The sequence below is a fragment of the Oncorhynchus kisutch genome, linkage group LG28 (assembly GCF_002021735.2).
Source record: "Oncorhynchus kisutch isolate 150728-3 linkage group LG28, Okis_V2, whole genome shotgun sequence".
Lineage (NCBI taxonomy): Eukaryota > Metazoa > Chordata > Actinopteri > Salmoniformes > Salmonidae > Oncorhynchus > Oncorhynchus kisutch.
The window spans coordinates 44,869,175-44,884,174 of record NC_034201.2 but is presented as its reverse complement, the minus strand read 5'-3'; the positions used below and the strand labels follow the sequence as shown (position 1 = coordinate 44,884,174).

Here is a 15,000-nt window from a genome sequence, read left to right as displayed (position 1 = left end):
TTAATTTCAATAAAAGTTTTAATAGACAAGATTCTGCAACCATGGAGAGGTAAATGCTTGTCTATTTAAGGAAGAAAAAAAATCACATTGATTAACTCTTTGGTTTATTTACTAATGGCATTGCCTCCAAATGACTCATTTCTTAAAATCATGAGCAATTTTTATTTTTTATTTGGAATGCTAAGCCAGACTAAATTAAAACGTGCCCATTTATATAATGAATATGAGTTTGGGGGGCTAAAATGATGAAATATTATACCTTTAAACCACTCACTAAAAGCTTCACTCATACATAAGTTATACTTGAACCCAAAATTAAGAATGGCTCTTCCTTCGTTCAAAAATGGCCTTTTTGCCTTTCAACTTCTCATTTCCGAGTAATTGAAAATAAAATTTTGTTTAAAGTATCGCCCTTTCTTAAACAAGCCATACAAAGCTACAATTTTAGTTTTATCCTCCAGAAAAGACAGAACAAATATTATGTTTATTAAATTAAATTCAAATTACACTGATTAAGTAAAAAACGTTTATGGAAAAAATAACATTTTGTTTTATTATATTTACAGGTGAAGTCAGAAGTTTACATACACTTAGGTTGGAGTCATTAAAACTTGTTTTCAACAACTCCACTAATTTCTTGTTAACAAACTATAGTTTTGGCAAGTCGGTTAGGACATCTACTTTGTGCATGACACAAGTCATTTTTCCAACAATTGTTAACAGACAAATTATTTCACTTATTCACTGTATCACAATTCCAGTGGGTCAGAAGTTTACATACACTAAGTTGACTGTGCCTTTAAACAGCTTGGAACATTTCAGAAAATTATGTACTGGCTTAAGAAGCTTCTGATAGAATAATTGACGTAATTTGAGTCAATTGGAGGTGTACCTGTGGATGTATTTCAAGGCCTACCTTCAAACCCAGTGCCTCTGTGCTTGACATCATGGGAAATACAAAATAAATCAGCCAAGACCTCAGAAACAAAAATTGTAGACCTCCACAAGTCTGGTTCATCCTTGGGAGCAATTTGCAAACGCCTGACGGTACCACGTTCACCTGTACAAACAATAGTACGCAAGTATAAACACCATGGGACCACTTAGCCATCATACCGCTCAGGAAGAAGAAGCGTTCTGTCTCCAAGAGATGAACGTACTTTGGTGTGAAAAGTGCAAATCAATCCCAAAATAACAACTAAGGACCTTGTGTAGATGCTGGAGGAAACGGGTATAAAACTATCTATATTCACAGTAAAACGAGTCCTATATTGACATATCCTGAAAGGCTTCTCAGCAAGGAAGAAGCCACTGCTCCAAAACCGCCATAAAAAAGCCAGACTATAGTTTGCAACTGCACATGGTGACCAAGGTCATACTTTTTGGAGAAATGTCCTCTGGTCTGATGAAACAAAAATAGAACTGATTGGCCATAAAGACCATCGTTATGTTTGGAGGAAAATGGGGGAGGCTTGCAAGCCGAAGAACACCATCCCAACCGTGAAGCACTTGGGTGGCAGCATCATGTTGTGGGGGGTGCTTTGCTGCAGAAGGGACTGGTGCACTTCACAAAATAGATGGCATCATGAGGACAGAAAATGATGTGGATATATTACGAAGCAACATCTCAAGACATCAGTCAGGAAGTTAAAGCTTGGTCACAAATGCATCTTCCAAATGGACAATGACCCCAAGCATGCTTCCAAAGTTGTGGCAAAATGTCTTAAGGACAACAAAGTCAAGGTATTGTAGTGGCCATCAAAGCCCTGACCTCAATCCTATAGAAAATGTGTGGGCAGACCTGAAAAAGCGTGTGGAGCAAGGAGGCCTACAAACCTCACTCAGTTACACCAGCTCTGTCAGGAGGAATGGGACAAAATTCACCCAACTTATTGTGGGAAGCTTGTGGAAGGCTAACCAAAACGTTTCACGCAAGTTAAACAATTTAAAGGCCGTGCTACCAAATGGTAATTGAGTGTATGTAAACGTGTGACCCACTGGGAATGTGATTGAAAGAAATAGAAGCTGAAATAACTAATTCTCTCCTATTATTCTGACATTTCACATTCTTAAAACAACTGACCTAGGACAGGGAATTTTTAGTAGGATTAAATGTCAGGAATTGTGAAAAACGGAGTTTAAATGTATTTGGCTAAGGTTTATGTAAACTTCTGACTTCAACTGTATGTATGGTATCATGAATAGAAACAGAGGTCACATGCAGTTATCAAAAATATCTGGGAATATTTGCTCAATCCAAATGTACAACCAACTGATTGCAGCACAACCACAAAAACGGAGGAGGCAAGTGGAAAAGAGAAGGTAGGGAACTTGTTTGCAGTTAAAAATTGGCTGAAAGGAACTGGCATAAACAGAAAAATATACCTGAAGACAAAAAATGTCGACAGCTACGCCATACAGGTTGCAAAATAAATGGGAGATTTGCGATGTACCAATTTCATAGCATATGTTTTGCGATGTACAAAAAAAAACTACACTTGATTCAACACAGAGTTTTACAATTTAAATTATTATATCAAATTCTTGCCACCAACAGAATGCTATATACTGTATATGGGGCATACAACAATCTCAGCTCTGTAGATTGTGCTACGAAGACACAGAATCAATAGATCATTTATTCTGGCATTGCTCCTATGTAGCTGGTTTCTGGTCACAGGTTCAGGAATGTAAAAAAAAAAATTGAACACGCACTTAAAATGAACCTTACAAATAGCAGTGTTGGGCAATTTGGAAAGCCATAGTCAGAATGTAATAATCAAATGCCTTGTCGGAAAGGTTTTCATCCATTTCACAATCTGTGGATAATATACGATTAGAAAGGTACAAAAAAAGTTGTAAAACATCACATATAAAAGTAACATGTATGTATTTTATGTATGTATGTATGTACGTACGCATGTACAGTATGTACTGTATGTATGTATGGTACGTATGTATGTATGTATGCATGCATGTATGTACGTACGCATGTACAGTATGTACTGTATGTATGTATGGTACGTATGTATGGTATAAAAAATGAAGATATTTGTCCTCCGAAGAGGGGGTGGGGGAGGGGTTAAAAAAAAGGATGTTGAAGGTAACAGTACGAGCATGTTGTAGGTGACAGTACGAGCATGTTGTAGGTGACAGTACGAGCATGTTGTAGGTGACAGTACGAGCATGTTGTAGGTGACAGTACGAGCATGTTGTAGGTGACAGTACGAGCATGTTGTAGGTGACAGTACGAGCATGTTGTAGGTGACGGTACGAGCATGTTGTAGGTGACAGTACGAGCATGTTGTAGGTGACAGTACGACCATGTTGTAGGTGACAGTACGAGCATGTTGTAGGTGACAGTACGAGCATGTTGTAGGTGACAGTACGAGCATGTTGTAGGTGACAGTACGAGCATGTTGTAGGTGACAGTACGAGCATGTTGTCGGTAACAGTACGAGCATGTTGTCGGTAACAGTACGAGCATGTTGTCGGTAACAGTACGAGCATGTTGTAGGTGACAGTACGAGCATGTTGTAGGTGACAGTACGAGCATGTTGTAGGTGACAGTGCGAGCATGTTGTAGGTGACAGTGCGAGCATGTTGTAGGTGACAGTGCGAGCATGTTGTAGGTGACAGTGCGAGCATGTTGTAGGTGACAGTGCGAGCATGTTGTAGGTAACAGTACGAGCATGTTGTAGGTAACAGTACGAGCATGTTGTAGGTGACACTACGAGCATGTTGTAGGTAACAGTACGAGCATGTTGTAGGTAACAGTACGAGCATGTTGTAGGTAACAGTACGAGCATGTTGTAGGTAACATAAAGAGGAACAGAGGTTTAATCTCAGCCAGCCAACCAACCAAGCCAGCCATGTCAACCAGCTAACCAACCAACCCAGCCAAAGTCAACCAGCTAACCAGTCAGTATGTAGCATTGTAGCCTACCTGTGAGAATAGACTGGTCCACTCTTAGGGTGGTAGACTTAATGGAGGTGATCCTGATGTCAGCAGGGACCTTGTCACCAACTAGACAAAAACAAAAACAGGTTAGAAGAGCAGACAGAGGGTTTGTTTAAAACTGTCTTTTTTTAAATTTACCTTTATTTAACTAGGCAAGTCAGATAAGAACAAATTCTTATTTTCAATGACGGCCTAGGAACAGTGGGTTAACTGCCTGTTCAGGGGCTTTGATGAAAGTATTGGGTTAACATTCTACAGAGGGAGAAAGAAGAAGAGAGAGGGAGGAAGAGAGACCATGTCTACTGTTTGCTGATGATCTGGTGCTTCTGTCACCAACCAAGGAGGGCCTACAGCAGCACCTAGATCTTCTGCACAGATTCTGTCAGACCTGGGCCCTGACAGTAAATAGCAGTAAGACAAAAATAATGGTGTTTAAAAAAAAAGGTCCAGTCGCCAGGACCACAAATACAAATTCCATCTAGACATTGGATGGAATTTGTTGTCCTACAGCAGTGGTTCCCAAACATGCCAGCAGCATACCACCCTGAATCCCACTGCTGGCTTGCTTCTGAAGCTAAGTAGGGTTGGTCCGGGTCAGTCCCTGGATGGGAGACTAGATGCTGCTGGCTTGCTTCTGAAGCTAAGCAGGGTTGGTCCCTGGATGGGAGACTAGATGCTACTGGCTTGCTTCTGAAGCTAAGCAGGGGTGGTCCTGGTCAGTCCCTGGATGGGAGACTAGATGCTGCTGGAAGTGGTGTTGGAGGGCCAGTAGGAGGCACTCTTTCCTCTGCTCTAAAAAAAAAAAACTTTAACTAATACTTTAACTATTTGCACATCGTTACAACACTGTATATAGAAATAATGACATTTGAAATGTCTTTATTCTTTTGTAACTTCTGTGAGTGTAATGTATACTGTACATTTTTGTTTATTTCACTTTTGTTAATCATCTACTTCACTTGCTTTGGCAATGTTAACATGTGTTTCCCATGCCAATAAAGCCTTTAAACTGAAATTAAGACGAGATAATAGTGAAGAGAGACAAGAAAAAGGTGAGTGAGATTTTAAAATGAGGATCTCTGTAGTGACCTGTGACGATGTGAGTCCAGCGGGCCAGGAGGTGTAATCACGAAGGAAATGAGAAGATGGAAGACTAGCTGTGAAACTGCCGGCAACCACCCACGTTCCCCAGGTGAACACTCAATCGCAACCTATCGAATCGCAGCATTAAAAAAAAACAAAGCCTTTAGCAAAGTAACTTCAGCCAGCGAGCCCTGGCTTAGCCTTGCAAGTCAACAACATTCAGCCAACCGTATACCAAAAAAAAAAAGAAAGAAAAACTACCTTGATGCAACTCTGATCGAGTCATGATTGCCATCCCTATAAAATGGATTCCACACTCGCGCTCGGGCATCTGAGAAAGCACTCAGCTCCCTCATCACAGAGGGATGAACCTATAAACAAGCAGCTTGGATTAATACCTCTAATCTATTTCTCTCCTCTCTGGCTGTATATTAAAGTCATCTTTCATGACAGGGTTTAGGAGTCGTGGGCATGTGGCACTTAATGTCCTTTGAACCATGCTTCCACTGTACACATTTGTCACAGCTTCACATTCAACAGTTTTGGGGCACGTTGGTGGGTCACACCAGGAGAGTGATGCTGGAGTTGCTTCATCCAAGCACCAGAAAAAAATTCTAGACTATGAAGATATCATTACAGTAAGAGGTTTACAAGTCATAAAACATGAAGCAGACATTCTCATAACTGAAAAAGCTATGATGCAACTGATGTTGACGACCATGTTGACGACCACAAAACCAATCCGCTATTCTGCTATTCCACTCTTCATACCCCTGATAACTCCTTTGTCCCACCTCCCACACATGCGGTGACCTCACCCATTACTACCAGCATGTCCAGAGATACAACCTCTCTCATCATCACCCAGTGCCTGGGCTTACCTCCGCTGTACCCGCACCCCACCATACCCCTGTCTGCGCATTATGCCCTGAATATATTCTACCATGCCCAGAAACCTGCTCCTCTTATTCTCTGTCCCCAACGCTCTAGGCGACCAGTTTTGATAGCCTTTAGCCGCACCCTCATACTACTCCTTCTCTGTTCCGCGGGTGATGTGGAGGTAAACCCAGGCCCTGCATGTCCCCAGGCACCCTCATTTGTTGACTTCTGTGTTCGAAAAAGCCTTGGTTTCATGCATGTCAACATCAGAAGCCTCCTCCCTAAGTTTGTCTTACTCACTGCTTTAGCACACTCTGCTAACCCTGATGTCCTTGCTGTGTCTGAATCCTGGCTCAGGAAGGCCACCAAAAATTCAGAGATTTCCATACCCAACTATAACATCTTCCGTCAAGATAGAACTGCCAAAGGGGGAGGAGTTGCAGTTTACTGCAGAGATAGCCTGCAAAGTAATGTCATACTTTCCAGGTCCATACCCAAACAGTTCGAACTACTAATTTTGAAAATTACTCTCTCCAGAAATAAGTCTCTCACGGTTGCCGCCTGCTACCGACCCCCCTCAGCTCCCAGCTGTGCCCTGGACACCATTTGTGAATTGATCGCCCCCCATCTAGCTTCAGAGTTTGTTCTGTTAGGTGACCTAAACTGGGATATGCTTAACACCCCGCCAGTCCTACAATCTAAGCTAGATGCCCTCAATCTCACACAAATCATCAAGGAACCCACCAGGTACAACCCTAAATCTGTAAACAAGGGCACCCTCATAGACGTCATCCTGACCAACTGGCCCTCCAAATACACCTCCGCTGTCTTCAACCAGGATCTCAGCGATCACTGCCTCATTGCCTGTATCCGCTACGGAGCCGCAGTCAAACGACCACCCCTCATCACTGTCAAACGCTCCCTAAAACACTTCTGTGAGCAGGCCTTTCTAATCGACCTGGCCCGGGTATCCTGGAAGGACATTGACCTCATCCCGTCAGTTGAGGATGCCTGGTCATTCTTTAAAAGTAACTTCCTCACCATTTTAGATAAGCATGCTCCGTTCAAAAAATGCAGAACTAAGAACAGATACAGCCCTTGGTTCACCCCAGACCTGACTGCCCTCGACCAGCACAAAAACATCCTGTGGCGGACTGCAATAGCATCGAATAGTCCCCGTGATATGCAACTGTTCAGGGAAGTCCGGAACCAATACACGCAGTCAGTCAGGAAAGCTAAGGCCAGCTTCTTCAGGCAGAAGTTTGCATCCTGTAGCTCCAACTCCAAAAAGTTCTGGGACACTGTGAAGTCCATGGAGAACAAGAGCACCTCCTCCCAGCTGCCCACTGCACTGAGGCTAGGTAACACGGTCACCACTGATAAATCCATGATTATCGAAAACTTCAATAAGCATTTCTCAACGGCTGGCCATGCCTTCCGCCTGGCTACTTCAACCTCGGCCAACAGCTCCGCCCCCCCCGCAGCTCCTCGCCCAAGCCTCTCCAGGTTCTCCTTTACCCAAATCCAGATAGCAGATGTTCTGAAAGAGCTGCAAAACCTGGACCCGTACAAATCAGCTGGGCTTGACAATCTGGACCCTCTATTTCTGAAACTATCTGCCACCATTGTCGCAACCCCTATTACCAGCCTGTTCAACCTCTCTTTCATCTCGTCTGAGATCCCCAAGGATTGGAAAGCTGCCGCAGTCATCCCCCTCTTCAAAGGGGGAGACACCCTGGACCCAAACTGTTACAGACCTATATCCATCCTGCCCTGCCTATCTAAGGTCTTCGAAAGCCAAGTCAACAAACAGGTCACTGACCATCTCGAATCCCACCGTACCTTCTCCGCTGTGCAATCTGGTTTCCGAGCCGGTCATGGGTGCACCTCAGCCACACTCAAGGTACTAAACGACATCATAACCGCCATCGATAAAAGACAGTACTGTGCAGCCGTCTTCATCGACCTCGCCAAGGCTTTCGACTCTGTCAATCACCATATTCTTATCGGCAGACTCCGTAGCCTCGGTTTTTCGGATGACTGCCTTGCCTGGTTCACCAATTACTTTGCAGACAGAGTTCAGTGTGTCAAATCGGAGGGCATGCTGTCCGGTCCTCTGGCAGTCTCTATGGGGGTTCCACAGGGTTCAATTCTCGGGCCGACTCTTTTCTCTGTGTATATCAATGATGTTGCTCTTGCTGCGGGCGATTCCCTGATCCACCTCTACGCAGACGACACCATTCTATATACTTTCGGCCCGTCTTTGGACACTGTGCTATCTAACCTCCAAACAAGCTTCAATGCCATACAACACTCCTTCCGTGGCCTCCAACTGCTCTTAAACGCTAGTAAAACCAAATGCATGCTTTTCAACCGGTCGCTGCCTGCACCTGCATGCCCGACTAGCATCACCACCCTGGATGGTTCCGACCTAGAATATGTGGATGTCTATAAGTACCTAGGTGTCTGGCTAGACTGCAAACTCTCCTTCCAGACTCATATCAAACATCTCCAATCGAAAATCAAATCAAGAGTCGGCTTTCTATTCCGCAACAAAGCCTCCTTCACTCAAGCCGCCAAGCTTACCCTAGTAAAACTGACTATCCTACCGATCCTCGACTTCGGCGATGTCATCTACAAAATGGCTTCCAACACTCTACTCAGCAAACTGGATGCAGTCTATCACAGTGCCATCCGTTTTGTCACTAAAGCACCTTATACTACCCACCACTGCGACTTGTATGCTCTAGTCGGCTGGCCCTCGCTACATATTCGTCGCCAGACCCACTGGCTCCAGGTCATCTACAAGTCTATGCTAGGTAAAGCTCCGCCTTATCTCAGCTCACTGGTCACGATGGCAACACCCATCCGTAGCACGCGCTCCAGCAGGTGTATCTCACTGATCATCCCTAAAGCCAACACCTCATTTGGCCGCCTTTCGTTCCAGTACTCTGCTGCCTGTGACTGGAACGAATTGCAAAAAATCGCTGAAGTTGGAGACTTTTATCTCCCTCACCAACTTCAAACATCAGCTATCTGAGCAGCTAACCGATCGCTGCAGCTGTACATAGTCTATTGGTAAATAGCCCACCCTTTTCACCTACCTCATCCCCGTACTGTTTTTATTTATTTACTTTTCTGCTCTTCTGCACACCAATATCTCTACCTGTACATGACCATCTGATCTTTTATCACTCCAGTGTTAATCTGCAAAATTGTAATTATTTGCCTACCTCCTCATGCCTTTTGCACACATTGTATATAGACCCCCCCTTCGTTTTCTACTGTGTTATTGACTTGTTAATTGTTTACTCCATGTGTAACTCTTTGTTGTATGATCACACTGCTATGCTTTATCTTGGCCAGGTCGCAGTTGCAAATGAGAACTTGTTCTCAACTAGCCTACCTGGTTAAATAAAGGTGAAATAAAAAAAAAATGGTTTGAAGTTGCATGGTTTACAGAGGTAACTACATACATCAACACAGTTCTGTGCTACATGTTATCCAGATTGGTCAACCCTGTCCTCAGACATCAGCCTACATAATTCACTGCTATTCAGACGGGTCCAACCCTGTCCTCAGACATCAGCCTACATAATTCACTGCTATTCAGATGGGTCCAACCCTGTCCTCAGACATCAGCCTACATAATTCACTGCTATTCAGACGGGTCCAACCCTGTCCTCAGACATCAGCCTACATAATTCACTGCTATTCAGACGGGTCCAACCCTGTCCTCAGACATCAGCCTACATAATTCACTGCTATTCAGACGGGTCCAACCCTGTCCTCAGACATCAGCCTACATAATTCACTGCTATTCAGACGGGTCCAACCCTGTCCTCAGACATCAGCCTACATAATTCACTGCTATTCAGACGGGTCCAACCCTGTCCTCAGATATCAGCCTAATCCACTGCTATTCACTAAAACAAGGCTAGTAACAGAATGCACCAATTAGGCTTTTCAAGGTGATCCCTCATGAAAAGTCTGTCTTGTCTATTGCCTTATCTGGTGTTGCAGAATGATCATTATTACGCAAGGCGAACTGACAGTGATTAGCTATGTTCCATGACCTAGTGTGTGACCTAGTGTGTGACCTAGTGTGCGTGGGAGCATTATTTGGCCTCCCCTCCAACTCTAATCAGGAAGTGAACCACTGACCAAACCTAAGGTATTGATTAAAAACCTTTCATCACATTCATTGGTATAACTATGGCAAACTGCTAGTTTGATGATTTCAGAAAACCTCCTGTGTTCCCCCCCCTCCCTATCATGGCATTTTCCTGCATTGCCCTTGGAGTTCTCATTTTCCTACTTTATCACAAGTACTCAATCTCTCACATTATATCTGACAATCCACTCCTCCTCTCTTCTGCAACAACCAGAAAGAGATGGAACGAGGAAAGAAAGGAGAGGTGTATGTGTGGGAACTGCAAAAAAAGAGGCTTTTGAAACTCCCACTCCCAGCATCCTCCTCACCTACTGTAGCCCCATCGCCTCCAACTCACCCATCACTCGTCTCCAATCACCTCCCACAGACTGAGTCTCGCTCGCTCCTCTCCCATCTAAATGCTAATACTAGGAGCTTGGGATCAGTAAGTTCTATTTGACAGTGAATACTTACCTTAACATAATGCAGCCTACGCCATTACTGAGTGCAAACGGTCAACTGTCTGGAGGGAACCTTTGGAGAATCATCCAGTAGTGTGTGCTTAACTTAACGTTCACCCCTGGCTGGAACTTAGTATCCATCAGACCAAACTCTGGTTGATGTGATGGTCTGATATTCATTCCTGGAACTTAGTATCCATCAGACCAAACTCTAGTTGATGTGATGGTCTGATATTCATTCCTGGAACTTAGGATCTATTAGACCAAACACTGGTTGATGTGATGGTCTGATATTCATTCCTGGAACTTAGTATCCATCAGACCAAACTCTAGTTGATGTGATGGTCTGATATTCATTCCTGGAACTTAGGATCTATTAGACCAAACACTGGTTGATGTGATGGTCTGATATTCATCCCTGGAACTTAGTATCCATCAGACCAAACTCTAGTTGATGTGATGGTCTGATATTCATTCCTGGAACTTAGGATCTATCAGACCAAACACTGGTTGATGTGATTGTGATGGTCTGAGTTTGCTGATTTAATTGAATCATGACACAGCAAGTACCACACTGACAGAGCTGCTTGTGCTCTTAAGGTCAACCTACTGCTAGGTTCACAGTCCCAGTTCTCCTGAAGATAGACAGCAGACAAAATACACTACTGCATAGCTTCTTCAACTCTGATCTTATTACCACCTAAATCCATCTCTAGTTCCCTAACCGAGGAGGTTAGGCATTGGATATTCATGAGAATGGAACCCAAACATCATGTTTATTAGGGAACTGGCTACATGGCACCCATTCTTGTATGGGACAATCTTCACTCCCTTCCTTTTCCACTAGGTCTTCCCAGGTTTCAATTTCTTCAGGCTGTCTAAGCCTGTATGTGTTCGTAGTTCCAACAACCTTGTCTGTCTCAAGTGTACAGCCAGTTTCTATCTGTGAAGAAAATCTTCTTTTTTTTTAAACAGGGAAAGTTCCACACCCATAACTGTGGCGTAACGCTGGCACTGGGGACAATGTGAAACCAGCCAGGCAGGCAGCAGAGAGGAGGGTGGAAACTTGTGTAAATATATACTGCATTGATGTTTTTTAGCTCTCCTCAAAAAGGCACTGTAGTTGAGTGTCCATTTCCATTCCTTTCAGATCGCTAGTTCCCATGGAAACAACTTGAACCGACACTAATCCAACATACAGGAGAGAAAAGACTCTTGACACAAACAAATGTTTTTGAAGAAGAAATGTAAGTAAAAAAATAAATTATAATAATTAAAAAGGAGTGTTTGCCTCGTCACCCATTCTGAACATGCTCCTAGACACTTTTCTGAGAGAGAGAACAAAAATAACTGCGGTTTTACCTACTGAGTGTTTACTAGTGTTAAATAGCACTAAGCAACCAGATTAAGTCACAGAGAGATATTCCTCTGCTCAGGCAATACTGTACATACAGAACACTATGCCAAGCTGGAAAGCTCTCTACCCAGTATCTGCTATGGTAGGAAATGGCATCTTTCCTCTGTGGGCCACTCACATCCTGACAGACTTGCATCTTTCCTCTGTCTGTGTGCCCTCTGTCTGTGTGCTCTGCCCTCCACTCAGCAGATACTAGGTGGGTTAGACTAACAAAACCCCATCATTCATTTATATGGAGCTGCTGACAGAGAGGAGTGATACTCGGACTCACCGTCCACAGAGGAGACCCTGATTACAGATGGAGGGGGGGGGGGGGGGGTCACGTCCCATTTCATTTCAACAGAAAACACTTCCCTCTCCACCTCAGCTCAAAGAAGCCAGATCGCCATAGAGACAATAAAGAGGATTGGAGTGGCTAGATCTCATTGGTTCCTCATATACAGTAGTGTCAGGCTGGGGTTGTATTATATGCGTGTATGTATATATATATATATATATATATATATATATGTTTATGTATCAATAAAGCTTTCAACCAAGTTTATTCTTCCCTAAAGGATCGAACAGCTGAACAGACTGGAAGACATGGTTACCATAGTGGTGGTATATGTACCCCACTTTGGGTGGAGTCTCCTCCTTCTCGCTAACTATTGTATCTTTATTGCTAGGTAGGAAACTAAGTGATCCGTGCAAAATAAACGGTCCATTTTCCCTTAACGTGACATGACCTCCATCCACTTCATCACTAATCCATGACTCTCTCCCCCCTTATCAATGCCTGCCACATATGATCATTTCCCCTACACTCAGTACATTCCAAGCTTAATCGACCCACACCATATACCTTCCTCCTACAGATACCCATTAACTTCTGGTGTAGACCCTCAACCTTAACACTCAAGAGGATACCTGATAGTGCTGCTTCTTCTTCTCAGTGTTCTAAGAGGTGCTGTTGAACCTCAACATTTCTGTGCTTCAGTAGAGGTGGAGCTAGTCTGAGGATGGTTGCCATAGAGACAGGCTGTTTGGGTAGGCCCCCCCTCCCCCCTCCCTGACTGGCAGTGTTGTTGTTATGGTTCAATATTCCAATCAACTGAAACGGCTGCAACACCGAACAAACAGCTGCAGTTAGTTTCAGAATGTGCGGCAAGGAATAAGTTAGTCATAAATATTTAAAAAACTAAAAGCATTGTATTTGGGACAAATCATTCACTTTATATTGTAATAAAACAAATGTGGCAATTGAGCAAGTTGAAGTGACTAAACTGCCTGGAGTAACCCTGGATTGTAAACTGTCATGGTCAAAACATATTGATGCAGTAGTAGCTAAGATGGGGAGAAGTCTGTCTATAATAAAGCACTGCTCTGCCTTCTTAACAGCACTATCAACAAGGCAGGTCCTACAGGCTCTAGTTTTGTCACACCTGGACTACTGTTCAGTCGTGTGGTCAGGTGCCACAAAGAGGGACCTTGGAAAATTGTAATTGGCTCAGAACAGGGCAGCACGCCTGGCTCAGAACAGGGCAGCACGCCTGGCTCAGAACAGGGCAGCACGCCTGGCTCAGAACAGGGCAGCACGCCTGGCTCAGAACAGGGCAGCACGCCTGGCTCAGAACAGGGCAGCACTCCTGGCTCAGAACAGGGCAGCACTCCTGGCTCAGAACAGGGCAGCACTCCTGGCTCAGAACAGGGCAGCACTCCTGGCTCAGAACAGGGCAGCACGCCTGGCTCAGAACAGGGCAGCACGCCTGGCTCAGAACAGGGCAGCACGCCTGGCTCAGAACAGGGCAGCACGCCTGGCTCAGAACAGGGCAGCACGCCTGGCTCAGAATACCCAGCACGCCTGGCTCAGAATACCCAGCAGCACGCCTGGCTCAGAATACCCAGCAGCACGCCTGGCTCAGAATACCCAGCAGCAGTAACCAGGTGGTGAGACAGAGCAAGGGAAACGCTTTGGAAATTTAAAGTCCCCTAAATACAGGGACGACCGCAGCCACTTCTCTCACACACACACACACACACACACACACACACACACACACACACACACACACACACACACACACACACACACACGGTCCTGGCTGGCACCTGTGGGCCCAGTGGAAAGGCTTTTACAGTTCCTTCACAAGGTATTCATACCCCTCGACTTACGACTTATTCCATGTTTTGTTGTGTTACAGCCTAAATTCAAAATGTGTTACATTTCTCACACTATACCCCATAATGACAAAGTTAAAACATGTTTTGAGAATTTGTTGTCACATTTATTGAAAATTAAATACAAAAATATCTAATTTACATAATTATTCATACTCGTGAGTCAATATTTTGTAGAAGCAATCTTTGGAAGTCTTTCCACAGCTGGATTGTGCAACATCTGCCCATGATTCTTTTCAAAATGATGTCAAATTGGTTGTTGATCATTGCTAGACAACCATTTTCAGGTCTTGCCATAGATTTAAGTAGATTTAATTAAAAACTGTACTTCGGCGACTCAGGAACATTCACGGTCTTCTTGGTAAGCAACTCCAGTGTAGATTTTGCCAAACGTTTTAAGTTATTGGCCTGTGGAAAGATGAATTAATCTCCCAGTGTCTCGTGGAAAGAAGACTGAACCACGTTTTCCTCTAGGATTTTGCCTGTGCTTAGCTCCATTCCATTTCTTTTTTGTCCTGAAAACCTCCCCAGTCCTTAATGATTACAAGCACACCCATTACATACAGCCTCCACTGCTTGACAATATGAAGAGTGGTACTCAGTCATGTATTGGAATTGCTCCAAACACTTTCGATTCAGGACAAAAAGTGAAATTGCTTTGCCACATGTTTTGCAGTATTACTTGAGAGCCTTGTTGCCAACAGGATGCATGTTTTGGAATATTTTTGCTCTGTACTTCCTTCTTTTCACTCTGTCATTTAGGTTAGTATTGTGGAGTAACTACAATGTTGTAGATCCATCCTCAGTTGTCTCCTATCACAGCCATTAAACTCTGTTTTAAAAAAAGTTACCATTGGCCTTATGGTGAAATCCCTGAGCGGTTTCC

General features: G+C 43.9%; 1 protein-coding gene across 3 annotated transcripts in view; it reads right to left on the bottom strand.

Moving 5' to 3' along the window:
* The window catches only part of LOC109873357 (sarcoplasmic/endoplasmic reticulum calcium ATPase 1), a 105,105-nt gene that overhangs the window by 49,995 nt on the left and 40,110 nt on the right, over positions 1–15,000 (bottom strand). For 2 of the 3 annotated variants that reach the window (XM_031807727.1, XM_031807729.1), the window contains exon 6: positions 3,947–4,027. The exons of the other annotated variant lie outside the window; for it this stretch is intronic. In XM_031807727.1, coding sequence (XP_031663587.1) covers positions 3,947–4,027 — 81 coding nt within the window. The remainder of the gene's footprint in view (positions 1–3,946; positions 4,028–15,000) is intronic. 3 annotated transcript variants of the gene reach the window in all.